The following is a 15,281-nucleotide window of genomic DNA, read 5'->3' as shown; positions in this document are numbered from 1 at the left end:
AAAGTCCTTGAAAACCATTGAATTTTTTTCTTCAATATTGCTACGGACCCAGTAGAACAACTGTCATGGAGTAAAAACCTTGGCTGAACAGGGGCTTATACGCAGAGCACAGGAAGACTAGAAATGCAGTAGTAGGCATGGAGGGCCCCGAAAAAAATGTGCCACATCCGCTCGTCTGCCTTATGTTTCTGCACCGACTGTCGCATTTTTAATAGAAGTGCACTTTCTGTTCTACTCCAATAAACGCAACATTACGAACTCCAGTGTGGGGCAGTCCTTCAGCCAGTGCAGAACTTTTTCTGTACATCCGAGTCAGCTCTGTCATTTTTCCAGCATTGTAGTACAAGATTTGTTAAACTGGTTTAGCAGAATATGAGCAGTATACTCTTAAATTAGCTGTTTATTTGTATGCACAAGTTCAGGTCCTCAGTTTGGTTGCATGACAAATTGCCATACCTCAATAGATACAAGAAACAATTTTATTACAGTTTAATAAAATCCAAACAGTAATAATCACAACAATATAATGACATACATTTCTTTTGGTACGTATACAGCCCATGTCTTGGCAGTGTATAAATTCAACTATACACCGCAAGTACTGTGTCCTGACCACTATTATTCACATGTGTAAAACCATCACAGCAATTCAACAAATATCACAGTAATTAGTGACATACACTTTGTAACTGCTTTACATGAGCATAATGTATACAAATGGTCCCTTTGCACCTACACATGACTAGTGCCACCCGAGTACTATTACTCACAGGTGTAAAACCAACAAAGCAGTTCTTTAAAAAATATCACAGCGCTTAGTGACGTACATGCTTTAACTCCCTTGTAGAAACTTAATACAAACACGTGAGGACACAGAAAGCTAGCAGTGGGCATACATGGGAATACCACCGCCTCAATACTAATTCACAAGTGTAAAACCAACCAAGCAGTTCTTTAAAGAATATCACAATGCTTAGTGACATACATTTTCTAACTAGCTTATATAAGCTTTATACAAACATGAGAACACACACAAAGCTAGCGGTGCACCCGCATAGAAGTGCGGCCATCTGAACACGATTATTTGCAAGTGTAAGCTCAACAGAACAGTTCGTTATAGTGATGCACATTTTGTAACTGCCTTATACAAGCTTAGTGCAAGCACAAGAATGCAGAAAAATATAAATTAAAAACTTGCTCTATGCATACACAAACAGATCAACACAAATGGTAAACACCGCTTTGAAAACAAATGTGACTGTGGCAAAGCGCAGTGCTGTGCCGGTTGAAATTGCCACCCACAAAAATATTGAGCAATGCTTAAACCACAGGCAATAAAGTGCTGAAAGACTGCGTCTCTAACGTAACTATTTTAATTCAAATTTCTTGAATATAGGGCTCGCTTGCAGATAAGGCATCTGATCCAACTGACCTGATTTTACACCTGCTACATGCATACAATGCACTCAGATATAACTGGTAATAGTAATTATAAAAGGCATTTAAAAACTTGATAGTCTGATGAAGATGCATGACTAGAAAAGTTCTGTCCCCCTCGTACTTGTTAAAAAGGTGTAAGTACGACACATGTTCTTTTTTTCCTCAATTTTTGCATTATTGGACAGCCGGGAACCTCGAACCAACACAAAAGAAAGATACTGCTATGTTAATAGTGTTATGAATAATTTCTTGTGAAAGCTTTTTTACAGACAAGTTGCAGTCTCGTTTCTGGAAGTTGAGCTGTATCTTGCAAAATAACTTGAAAAGTGGTCACATGGGAGCATGACACTATATCATAATGTTAGTTTCAGTTGACTCTCTTGCCCTACAAGTCGCTGCTCACTGTGGCCAGTGATGCAAGAGCAGTGTCTGTGTGATTTTCATCACACTTCTGTCCTATGCCATTCTTATCAGAGTTGGCGGCACATAGATACCCAAATTTCGATAGTGTTGCTTTCTCAGGTGGTTGCTTTTGATTTGCTCAATATCAGTTGGCACTTCAACTGCATCAAACTTCTTTTTTATCTCTTCAACAACAACATCAACAACAATCTTATGACACCTGTGTTGTCCTTCTAGTTGCCTACAAAGACCAGTCAATCTAGCAACAACACTGACAGTCTCTACTATCTTGTAATGGGGGAGAGGTGTGTCCCACCATGTGTTCCACATTGTTGTCACTATGTGGGCTGGCTGGGGAGGCAACAACTGTAATATGTTTGCATTTGCATATATTAAAGTGATGCTTGTACTGTGTTATAACACCTAACTTAGTCTCGCACTTGCTGCACAATAACACTGGCTCACAGTCGTGGTGAAAAGCTTTTGTATGTTGAGCAAATGAGTTGTATCCACTACAAAAAAAGTCAGTGATAGCACACATGTTGCTCTTCCAGGCCTGGTGTGGTTCCTTCTGACACTGCTGCTGATGCTGACGCGCTGCTGCTTGCCTCGTACACTGTTGCAGCTGCAGTAGACGTGGCAGTCTCTGTATCTATTGCTGCAGTGTCATCTGTCATGGTAACTTCCAAGTGGTACCGGGCTCACTTCTGCAACAGAGATGTTGTTTGCCCCTTGAGCGCTCTCATAATCAGGGCCAATAATTTCGTAGGCATTGTCTCCTGCATCGAAGAACCAATAAGAACAGCATGAATTAATAAACATAGCTCTAAAAAGTACGGACATCAAGACTTAACCACAAGCTTTGCACATAAGTGACCGGGCTTAATGAATAATACTTGCAGGAGGAGTTACAATTGTTTGTGTATATTACAGTAAAGCCTCATCAGAAGATATTCAAGAGGCACGGGAAACATGTCTCTCGAAACCAAAAATTTTGAGACACTGAGGAGCCAGACTAGATCACTTTATTATGCATCATCACTAAAGTATGTTTTGATATATCTGAAGGAATAAATGCTCAGGGTGGCTTAAAGGGCCCCTAAACCACTTCTCGACATTTTTTGAACATTTCAAGTAAACACGCGTATCGAAATCAGAATGCCGCCACGATCGACGAAGCGAAATGCCAGAGTGCGTAGCACTGCCGGAGCACCACAATATGAAGAAAATGACCCCGTGCGCCTCTCTGGACCTATCCTGCACCCCCCAGTTTGTCCTGACGTCACCAGGCTGTCTCTGATGATGTCACCAGTTTCCGGTGCTGTCGATTGGTCGAACGAAAGTGTACGACTGCCGGCAAGGCCTGCAAGCAAATACACACACTCCTTCTTCCTCGTCGCGTAGCGCGATGCCATTGTGGGCAGCCAATGGGGGCAAAGAACAGAAACGCCAACAGAAGGGTCTCCCTACGAGGCTCTTCAACACGAGTCACCATATAGTTCCGTTGTATTAGCGCCACCCCTCGCAGGACGACGGGCCAGCGCGGCAGCAACAGAGCTCGTTGGTGTTGGCCTGTCCCGTAACATTTGGAGGTGTACTAGGCAAGGAAAAGACGATACTGTCCATATGGCGTGTACCAGATGAAAGAGTAAAATGAGTGGGGACTACTTTTCGATAATCAAACACACGTAGCTCCACTATTACTGCACCGTTTCAAAAAATTCTCGTGGCTACCTGTTCATTGCCTTATTGTGTACAACTGCAACACCGCAACTAAATTTCAACCTCGGTAGTTTAGGGGCCCTTTAAAGAAGACATTCACAGCTTTTTTAGTGACTGTAGATTGTGTTAGCTTCCTTCCCAACTTCTGGAATTTAAACACTTCACTTTGCAAGCCTTGTTGCTCGCAGTACCTTTGAGGTGCTCTTAGACGCTCGTCAGCTTCAATTGCCGACACTTTCTGCCCTGCACTGTCCTCGTTGCCCTCCTTTTCTGGTTCATGCTAAAAGAGACATGCGCGATTGACTTGTGTAAGGATTGCGTGATCTTTACGCCCTTCGGAGCACACAAGGTGCACAAAGTGAATGTGTCTGGGTTGTGTCCCTTCGAAGTAGTGAATACTTAAAAAGTCATCCTTAGTAACAAAGGTGTCTCTTGTATACAGTATTGTTAACGTGGCAAACATAGGAAAACCAACCAAACCATTTTCAGATGTCTCTTACAACCAAGTGCATCTTGTAATGAGACTCTACTGTACTGAATATTTTTCAACTATGGATCATCTGCATGTACATATAGTCACAAAGACATGTTGTGTGGAATGGCGAATCGGGAAACAGTTCGTACTCTTACTTTTTGTCCCTAACATAAGCAGCTGATAACAATATGATAAAAAAGCAGGCAATGAGGCTAGAATGGAACATAATCCTTCAGCTCGAAACATTTTTTTGGGCCCACATCATTCCCTCATATGACATAAGGAAACAACTTGATTGCAGTAATGGCTGCATGTGATCTGAGTTGATTGAAACAAACTATACGTAAGGTTCTCCTGTATGTAATTTTATCAGAGTGCTTTTTAGATGTCCTGCTGGTGATCCTGGCTGCGCGATGCTTCTCATGCTTTTTGGCACGATTCCTTTTTTTCCACTCCTTTTTTTTCAGATTTTCTCCCCTTTCCCTTCCCCCTTGTGTAAAATAGCACACTTGAAGTATCAAATCTGTTGAACTAACGTGTGTATCAAACCTGTTAACATGTGTGCTTCTCTGTGGTCTGTGTTGTATTTTTGCACTGCACAATTCAATTCAAGATGAAAGATGGAACGTCCCTGCCTTTAGTTTAATTGTGTGTGTGTGTGTGTGTGTGTGTGTGTGTGTGTGTGTGTGTGTGTGTGTGTATGTCTCTCTCATGTTTTGAAATATATGTACATTCAGGAGTGCCTGCATGCCCTTCTCTCCTGCTCCAGTGACGAAAAAAAGAGCCTGTTTATGTACCATAGTAAAAAATTCAGAGGTTTTCGCTGTGTCCATTACATCCCTTATCATATGGATCTGTCACAATACAGAGTAGCAGTGGTCCATAATACTAGCCCATCCCAAAATAATTATAAATTAACACATACCGACATGCTGCGAAACAGCTGTTGCAAAGCCGCTGGTGAAGGCAATTTCCGCAGCACTGCAGTGGTACAGCCGAGTTCCACCTGTATAGTGACAAATCCATATGCGTGTTAGCAACTCAGTAGTTGCTGATGGTTTCATAAGCTTTACACTACACAATAAAGTAATCTAGACAACTTTGTTGGAACAAATGCACATAATTAGGACACCACTTAAACACTAACACGATTAATTGCCCCCAATCTCTCACTCACTAAGGGATAATACTACTGAAACATCGGTGGAGAGCTCAGATTAACACAGCCCATAAAGGACAAGCGTTTTTTGAGGAAAACAGCTATAACAGCGGTTAGTTTTCTTGATCATTTTATGTGGTAGCTTTGATTTAAATGTCATGCAGTACTATAAAATACGAAGTGCCGCATTTCTAGCAGCAGAAGGCGTCGTCGGGCTCATGGTACAACAGATTCTTGCACTGTTTGTCAGTGAGCCGACACATACGAAGAAAACCGAATTCACACATACATATACAGTGTCAAGAGCACTTCTCCTTCTGAAAACGCAGCCACCAGTTCCAATGTTGCTGAAAGGAAAGGTTATATAGAGTGCTAGACTGCATGGAACTGCCACTTATGACTGTAAATGTATGGTCTGCTGATTGCAGAGGTAGTCACATGCTATTTCTAGTCTCTTTGAGAAGCATTACTAAAGAATAAATTAAAATCTATTCATAAGTCACGAATTTCATGCATCCACAGTTTGGCTAAATAACCTGTGAGAAAAAGACATGTTTACCTGGAATAGCAACCTTTTTTCCTGCTGCAAAACTTTCCTTCGAATTAATGAAATAACTTTACAGCGTCATAATGCGTTTCTCGCAACTACTTGCCGGCAGTGGCGAGTTAGTGTTTATATCCCACTCATTGGGCGACAATACTGCCTAACACAAATGCTTCACGAACACGAGAACACGTCCCTCGCAGAGAATAGCAACCATATATGCCTCTGTGAGACATGATCGCACCTTTGTGGTCAAAATGTACATTAGAACGATATCACCATCTCATTAAAAAAAAGCCTCCGTACAAGGCAGCCGCCAACTGCATAATGTGAAATTGCAACTGATGTCCACTTACTGGTGGCCTGTGTTTGAGTCACTTTTGGCAGTTGACTGGGTGCTGAGAAATGCACGTCCTGGGTTGTCCCTGCAAAACATACAGGGTTATGTCAAATGTTGAAAATATATATATGCCGGCATTTCATCAGTCGCAAAACAAACGAGTAAACTAATAAACAACTGTAATGTAAACAGAGTACACATCATAAGATAGGCTGTCAACTGTTAATGCATTACGCCAAAAACCTGATGCATAGGAAAGACTATATGTATACACACGAAACTGACACACAATTTAATTCGCTCTAGGCTTTTCCGTGCAGTATATTCAAATTATTATGTCTCGTGGTTAGAGCAAAATTAGTGTAAATTACGAACTAAATTATCTACCCTGGAAACATTTCTTCAATATGCACCTGTGCGCGCTTCGAACGAGTAGTGTTGTAAAATTTACGTACATGGCATTTAACATAGTTGCTGAACACGGATTTCCTTTGCCCTGTGTCGTGTACAGTGAGCTACATATATCTGCCCCCCCCTTTTTTGTACTAGCCATACTGCGTGCCACTGCACCTATACGCACGTCAATAAACCTCACGACACAGAAATAAAAAAAGTGTCAATCACCAATGCCTGCATGTTGTAGTGGACCTAACCTAACCAAGCATGGTCTGTTGCTTTTTATAGTAAACAGAGGCACCGTGCTCATTGCAAGTATGTATCATGTCGCTAAGCAAATATGCAATTTCATTGTACCACTATTTTTTTATCACATGGATATATCTGTTGAGAGGCAAGACAAAAAGCAGTCACTTCTCAGAACTAATCAGCTTTCTTAAAACACATTTTTAACTTTTCAATGACACTTGCTGCTATGTGTTTGTCTCCAGAGAGCATACTTGATTTGACTTTCCAATCAGAGACATTACATAAATATACCATGTTAAGATGACTGCCTGGAGCACGTGAGAATTTTCATCTTAGTGTAACATACTGTATCTTGATTTTGTTGACATTTGGTCAAATGGTACACCCAATATACCCACATACTAGTTTTCTTGTCCAAATAACATGCCAATGTATTTTGATTTTTTGGCATTGGCTCCTCCGCACTACGTGAAGTCGCGCTGCACTGGCTCTTTCACATCCTCGTGTCCTTGCAGCTGCCTTCTTGCGTTATATAAAGCGGGTACCTGAAAAATATCGTATGCAAAAGTCAACACAAGGGCATGGTGCAAAACAACATCAAGACAGTCAAGGCCATGGCAATAAAAAAGTCTTAGCTCTTAGTCTTCCTAGTGAAATGCATGCAAAACATCCAAATGACTGCAACAGTCAACTGCTAAACTAACTTCAATTTTTAGATTTAAACAAAAAAACAAATAAACCACAGTTCATCCTTGTTTTTCATGAATGTTAGAATACTCCTGCTAATGAATAGAATATTGGTCATTTTCAGACGTCATAGGTCTGTCGTGAGTCTGGTGTATCGCAAACACCACTTGTGACACATCCTAAGCACGTGCCCAGTGTGCCCCCCCCCCCCCCGCACCATCCCTGGTTGTGCCACTGCTGAAGCCATAATTTGAGGATTATAGCTGCAAACATGATGCTCAGTAGGGATGAAAATATTGTCCTTCAGCTCAATGGATATATGGATGTGCCTATAAAAAAGGGCAACAAGGCTTGTTATGGCAAGCTTACCCACATTTCAATACTAACAAGTTCACTGCGGCCTGCATCTAAGCTTACTAAAAGGCATGAACTTATTTTCATGCATGAGGTGCGCAGTGGAGTTCATTTTTGACAGACCCGACTACTGCTGCAGTTTGAAATCTAGCATTTTAGATTCTTGTAGGCATGTAAAAGTTGTAGTTAAACCGCAGTTATTAGTTTATTACACCAACCTATTGTTCTGTGTACGACAGACTGGTAACACGGAATTAAAGCAACATTTTATTTTGATATTTTATTTCTCTACTAAAAATATTCAAGCGATAAACACATCTTGATCTGCCATGCTATAGCAAAATGCACACATTACGCTTGTAACCCCCGAGGAAGGCTGATTTAGCTGTTCATATGACATAACTCTGACACGCCAACTCATATTAGCAAATGCACAGGCATGTCCAAAACAATAAGCGTATGCAAAGCGCCCCTGCAATTGTTTTTCCACACAGCAGCCGTTATATTCGATGCCGATGCGTAACTAGCTGCTCGACAATTCACCGAGTTCGTAGACATAAGCATCCTTTCAGGTTCGCACCGTGCACGAAAACCGCAACAGGAGACAAAACCAGACCTATAATCACACCATTTCAACATGAGCAAAAACAGTTCAGTCTTAGGGAGAAACACTGTGAGAGCGATTTAGTGCGCGACGGCGACGAGCGACGGCTTCGAGCGACAAAACGGGCCGTCGCTTGAACAGATGGCTCGGTTCTGGAAATCTAGAAATCGTCGCTCGTCGCCCAGAAGTGCTATGAGCGACTAGCCAATAGCGCGAAGCCGGAACTGGATGTACATACATCGCTCAAATACTACCGATTGTCGCGCGGAACGAGCAAATGATTCAATTTTTATACGTGCAAGGATAAGACCGTACTGCAAGACCGGTGGAAATATTTTATGCTACTTTTTATAGTAAATTACATCAACGTAAATTACTAAAGCACGCGTCACGCGTGACTGCAGCCCTCATGCCGGCAACACCGGGGAGGCGTCGCTCAAAATCGTCGCTCGCACGGAGTACGACTTGTAGGCGACGAGCGAACGCGACAGCCATCTCCGTCGCGTCGCTTGTAGCTGCCGCGCGCAAGATCGCTTATATGGGGTTTATACTTTTTTCAGCATAAAACATGGATTCCTCATGCGTTTTCAGTAAGTTCAACATAACGCGCCCAACTGACCTCTTGCAGCATGCCGCTGAATGCCTGCGGCAAAGTTTCTAACTAGCACTGGTGCTGCACGTAACTTCAGTGGTCGCAGATTCCCCTGCGCGAGACACCGTCAAGCGCGCGGTTTATTTATAAAAAAAAAAGCATGCTGCCAGCAAAATGACGTTTTCTGTTATGTGATTCCTTAGTTCAACAGCGTTCCGTACACAGTAGACTGCCAAACTGAATAAATTCAAACACACAAAACGCACGCTAATCACGCTCCGCATAGTCTCGGAATCACGGGCTGGTGAACTAACCATTTTAAGCGTCCTCTCGCCTGGCGTCTTATTGAACATACCATAGTTCTGGCAGCGTTTGCGATTGTTAAAGCTCTTACGGACAACGGCAAAGTGATAAAATCACATGCAGTTATCGCGACGACTGGCTTTTTCGATTGACATCGAGAGACACAGCGCGTATGCCTAGTCCTTTGTCAATCGCGTCGGCTAAGCGCAGCGACGACTTCCTGGCGATAGCATGACATATACGGACAATGTGCACCTAAGTTAGAATTCACTTACCGTGGAGGATTTGCTGTTATATCCAAGGCATGACGAACGACAGTCGTGTTTTCGTGGCGACGCGAGATGGCTGACATACGATCTCCCTTGGCTGGCCTTTGCTGCTGAAATGCATTGGCTGCTGCTGTGCTGCTCGGCGGACGGTCACCTTTCTCCGGTGCTGTGTTGTTCCGCGATCTTGAGCGCGCGCGCGCACGGTGGAGCAACTCCGAGTGAAAAAGTAGAGCGCTCGCTACGCGTTCCGTTGAACTGCGGCGGCCTGTTCTCTTAGAAGCAAAACGATGTGTTCTTTGCTCAGCGTGCATGAATGATACATTGCCATGTTCGGGGCCAGCCACCTACAGTTGAAGCAGAAGATTACGCTACGTTTTGTTTTCTATTACCGCAAGAGTCTCTCTTTTCTAATGTCGCAAGAGTCTTTTCACTCTCTCTCTCTCTTTGAAGGGGAGAGTGAAAAGCACATTTCACTCTCTCCTTGGTGACAGAGTGAACAATGCATTTCACTCTCCTCGACATTTTGCGAGAGTAAAACGACGCTTTGAAGAGTGAACCGGCAGCTTCACTCCTGCGATACCCTTCCTAGTTTTTAGAGTGCAAGCCATCGCTGTATTTATTTTACTTCGTGCTTAAAAGCTACCTTTATTTCAACGCCTATGCTATCACTTAATAAACTGCTGACATCTTCCGCGCTCAGCATGCAGTTATCTGTTACGTATACTTACAATATCGGGTGGCACCAGTCGCTGACAATGTAAAATGCCTGCATAGGAGGACTTCGTCGCGCATGGCCCAGCTACGTGGAAGAAAGCAAATGATAAGAGAAAGTCCTAATGGCTTTTAAGTGCTCATTGTAGTCTTCCAAATAACCCCATCCTTTATTAAAAGTCACAACTCATTTGGTTGTCCTTGTGTCCATAATCATATACTGTGCGCAGTTGGCATTCTGTGTTTGTAGACCCAAACAAAGCGCAACTTTTGGCATTCGGAGAGCTTATCGCTAGAGCGCGCCCATTTCACGAATACAGTGTAATACTTTTGAAAGTATTACAATTTCCTAGCTTATTACAATTTCTATTGCAATTTCAATTCAGTATTACAATTTGCTATTGCAACTTACAAGTCCGAAAGTTATCCACATGTGTGAAGGTGTTCTCCAGTTCAGCGCACCTAAGAAAGCTATAGATGTTCCTAAAGGCTTTGCAGGTTACCCGGCTAAAATAATTCACATGGTTGTCATGATCAAGGGCACATTAGCACCATCCGTACTGTCCTTTATTACGAACAATTCGAAAGTTCAATTTTGAAATAATTATATTTTATACGCTCTTTAGACTTCCGCGAAGAGCCTTGTAGTTCTCGCTAGCATACTTAATGCAAGCGTTTATTTCTACCTCTGCTGCATGAATGCTTGGAAGCTTAATTTCTGGGCGTAAAATTTTGCTCACTTTCAATGAAGAGCAAAACACGGATGAGGATGGAACTAGTATCCATTCCCAACACTGACAAGGTCTTGAAATACGGGTCACCTCCAGGATAAGCTTGTATATTGCTGCACCATAGTGAAAAGTGAGAACATTCTTTTTTGTGGCGGTTCAAAGTAGAAATGCATGTCAGTTTTCTCGTCATTGAGGCTACACGTCCGTGTTGTAGGTTTCTGATGGTAGAAAAAGATTACGTGCGACTAGGTGTAAAAAGTAACAATAACAAACAATTACACTGCATGAGACATCACTTATAGAAAAGAAAATCCATCGTTTTAAGAACTCCTCAGTGAAAAATATCAAACGAGATCTTTCGCATTTAATTCACAGCCTTTCGCAAACGTCGACACTGCAGCTAAAGGCAGAAAGAGAGCTGCAATGGAAATGAAAACATACGCTACACGCAGACTTTTCTTTAGACGCGTGGCCGTGGACGAAAAATCCGGTGTTCTATGGATGTACGTTTACTTAGAGAAATCCCTGCAAGTTGCTGCAAGATACATCCCAGCAAGAAGGAAGGAGTAAAGTTGGGGCAGAATGTAGCAAGTAGTTTAAGTCTTCGAACATATGTTTTATGAAGGTTCTTAAGTTATTACATCCTACAATATAATATATTTCGGCATTGTGTACGACTGTGTCAACCACTTGAGAAAGCTGGCAGTGGAGCAGAGCATGTCAACCTGGCCTGATCGCTGTTGTTTTTGCTGATGTTGTTGCCTCGAAACGTGGCTTGTACCCACCGGGGTGATTGGCCATACTAGGTTGGTTGAAAAGAGCGTCTAAAAATACCGAAAGTTGTGAAGGCAAACATTCAAAATGAATGATTAGGCAAATGAATGCTAATAAAAATTACTAGAGGACCTATACGTGAATTTAGGATAAAAAGAAAGCGAAGTGTATCACATTCGGTACCCAAGAAGCGAAGCCTTTCTGACGCTTCAATGAATCTCTGCATAGTTGATATTATGCACCTTTGGCTTGTGCCCTTTGGAGAGGCGCCACAATATATTTGGCGTTGTAAGCGCTAATCCTTGCTTACTAGTTTGAAATACAAGGAAAATTCTGCGGAGGGCGGAGAAGCGGCGTCAAGAAAGAAATGAACCATGGTTTCGGGTGCATTGCAACAAGAGCAGATGTTAATTACAGATAAACCAGATATATGAAGGTAAACATTTAGGCGGGGAACTCCACAACGGAAGCTTCATAAGCTGATCTCGCGTTGTCCTGAAAGGCATTTGCTCGAGTTCCACCGGAAGTTTAGAAGCCTAAAATCATCTGCGGAAAGCAGGGATGATTCGTAACTGTTTAGAAATAAAAGGCGTTGAATCAGCCTGATAACACGCACGACTGATCGTCGTCTTTCTCAGGGGGGAGAATGAGAAGGCGTTACGGGTGCCGGAAAATTGAAAGCCGGTGCCAAACCAACCTAAATGAGCCTCTTCAGAACATACGCAGGATTGACTTACTTTATAAGGGTAGCAAAAGGAGAAAAAATAATAAAAAACATTCACGCTTTCCATAAGAAAAAAAAATCTGCTTTCCTTAACTACCGACCGGAAACTACAAGGTTATATGACCTAGCTAAATTTAGCTGATCTAATTAATCTTGTATTATTATAAATGTACACACACTAGCTTCTAGTGCACAAATGTCACGTAAAATTCAAGATGCTTTTGAGTAGAGCAGGCAGCCCAACTTCTTAGTAATAACATCGCCTAAGTGAGCAGCTTAGCATCAGTGCCTACTACTCTGATATGAACGCGGCATAGTTGCGCTGGTGCCATCCTTTGAAATTTTCTTAGCTTAGCAAAGACAGACAATCGAAAAGAAGCGCAGGATTTTGTAAAGCTTTTATATCATAGCGTTGATGGATGGGTGATGTGCTGTCAGAGTGGAAAAAAAAAACACGATGTAGCGAAGGACTTGCGCCAGAACTGCCTGCCAGAAATGTATGCATCCTCGAGCTTCAAAAAAATATTGTATCATGCTAGGTCGGATGCGTATCCTACATGTTCACGAAAAATAGCGCTTTTTATGGGTGGAGGACTATGCAGATGTTGAAAAGATACTTTTATTCAAGTCGTTTGAGGTCTTGCTACTAGAAGTATTCAATGCAAACGGAAAATATACTGCCCACTGACACATGTCCAAGCGCTATGCTGCCGATATATATTGGGTGTTGAAGGCTACCTAAACTTACTTGTCTTAAAGCTTCGTGACAGTTTATTCATCTATTGATTAATAGCGTCAATGTTTCACTTACCAGATGGGAGCGGCACATAGCAACAAAAATCTACGAATCAGAAAGGTATATAACATGCCCAGTATAGGCGTACAACGCACATCACAGAAAATACCCGAGGGTTCAAGGTATTGCAACTCTACTTGCTACAGGAAACTGATTAAGATATTTATATAAAATGTACATAACAACATACACAATCACACATATTCAGCAAGATGTTTTTGGAAACGGGAGTCGCAATGTGGCCACTGGCTGTCTGGGGGAAGGGATTCCATTCTGCACTCTTTATGGGGCATAAAGCAACCGAATGTGCTTAAAGACTCTCTGAAGCGGCCTGGACACTTTTTCTAGACACATTTTCTAGAGGTGCAACTACAGTGGATCATTCGCGGTGCAGGTTAAGTGACGCTTCTCACATTAAGAGAGCCTACGGACGATTCGAAGTTACTCTCGTTCGCCCACTGACCGGCCCTAAGCTCCCCCTGCACGGACTCTGCCTCATAATGTCACGTCGTGTCGTCTACTTCCGGTTCCTTTCGAGCCAGCGTGCGAAGCCTCTCCAACCTCTCAGCTGGTCGCTTGTCTGTGATTCCCGAGTGAGAACTATCCAAGCAGCGTGCGTTGCGACCGTTCTGTCGTAGCGACGAACGTGTTCGCTGTCCTTGTAACCGAAAGCAAGCAGGGCACTTACACGAGATTGCGTGGAGGCGTTTACTAAAGCCCCTCCACACTACTACCGCTGGGATGAAGGGGCTTTAGTGTAAACGTGAGTGACCTGTAGGAAGTAGTAAGCTGGTGGTGCAGAGATTATTATCTTACACTACATACTATATTATATTATTGTATTATATTACATTATGTATTACATTATTTACATTTACCAAGGGCCCTATAACGTAAAACGATTACAATATGTTTTTACTCCAATTTCCTGACATCAAATTTCCGTAATCGCCTACGCAAGCATCGGGCCGAGCCCCGAAGAGCTGTCTAAACGGACCAATCAAACCCTCTCCTCCTTTATAGGAAGTCACTTCTGTTTGCTTTAAGAACAAATAGCATTGCTTACACTGAGCGGCTTGTCTTACCTAATTGGCTGACATGAAGCGAGGAGCCCGTTAAAGTGGAGAGGGATTCGATGAGGCCGAGACAGTTCAATGAAAATCGGTAAACGAATGAAGATTGTAATGCCGGCGTCTGCGTTTGGTCCGCTTTCTCTTCCTTAGCTTGCGGTGGCTGGTCGAAAATTGCGGCGGCATGCAATAGAAGGTTAAGAATGCTGCTAAAACGGATCCTCAGCAAAAAAGGGTTGGCAGAGGGAGGTCGTAAGCTTGCCGAAAGTGCTCAGAAACGCTGACTGGTCGCACAGAAGGTTTTATTGTACGCGAATAAACACATGCTATCTTACAGGTGCGAGGAACCAGTGCCTGAGCGATCGGCTGCCATCTTTCATTCCTTTCGGAACGCGGCAGCCTGGGGCTATTCAGAAAAAAATTCAGTTTTGTTTGGCATATTAGTGCTTCTTTAACGCGTGCACGTCACTTTGACGCGGTGAGTTTTCGCAGTTTTGTGACGTTGCTTGAGAGGCAGGTGAATGGCTGCAGTTCAAAAACTGTTGACGAATAGCCGAGGGCTAATGGCGAACAGGTGTCTAATCAGAAAGAACTTTTTCTTTTGTTCGGTCGAATCATGCATAGTCAGTCTGTACGCGTCATATCAATGGGGAGTTATCGCGGTTTTCCTGACGTCGCAGGACAGACAGGTGAAGTGGGGGTGGTCCGAAAAATTTTAGACCAGCCGCCGAAGGCTGATTGTAGAATTCTAATAGAAAGTTTGGAATTGCTTTACATTATAGCGCCCAAGTCTAAAACAGTTTAAGCATTTAAACAGGCAACGTGTTCACGATCACGCTCCTGGTGAACATTTACGCCAGCAACAATGTTGAGTACGTTTAGTTACTTAGCTACCGTTTTTTCGTAGGCGCCCCCATATTGTGAATGCAGTGGCGCCGC

At 42.8% G+C, this 15,281-nt stretch overlaps 1 protein-coding gene across 1 annotated transcript; it reads right to left on the bottom strand.

Moving 5' to 3' along the window:
* Positions 1 to 2,508: 2,508 nt before the first annotated feature.
* Positions 2,509 to 7,480, bottom strand: LOC142574897 (uncharacterized). Its single transcript, XM_075683894.1, has 4 exons — positions 7,130 to 7,480; positions 6,099 to 6,167; positions 4,965 to 5,045; positions 2,509 to 2,621 (listed from the first exon to the last, which is right to left on the bottom strand). Exons 1-4 carry the CDS (start codon positions 7,176 to 7,178, stop codon positions 2,509 to 2,511), a joined length of 312 nt encoding a protein of 103 aa, XP_075540009.1. The 5' UTR covers positions 7,179 to 7,480.
* Between the last annotated feature and the right edge of the window lie 7,801 nt (positions 7,481 to 15,281).

This window comes from Dermacentor variabilis, chromosome 3, assembly GCF_050947875.1.
Source record: "Dermacentor variabilis isolate Ectoservices chromosome 3, ASM5094787v1, whole genome shotgun sequence".
In the NCBI taxonomy this organism is placed as follows: Eukaryota; Metazoa; Arthropoda; class Arachnida; order Ixodida; family Ixodidae; genus Dermacentor; species Dermacentor variabilis.
This window is presented reverse-complemented; position numbering and strand designations above follow the sequence as displayed.

Excerpts from the sequence above, each read along its gene's own strand:
- LOC142574897 (XM_075683894.1), bottom strand. The coding sequence starts at position 7,178 with ATGCCAAAAAATCAAAATACATTGGCATGTTATTTGGACAAGAAAACT. Across the intron at positions 6,168-7,129 it reads TTATTTGGACAAGAAAACTA|GGACAACCCAGGACGTGCAT; the intron begins GTATGTGGGTAT and ends TATGTTTTGCAG. Across the intron at positions 5,046-6,098 it reads GACTCAAACACAGGCCACCA|GTGGAACTCGGCTGTACCAC; the intron begins GTAAGTGGACAT and ends GTCACTATACAG.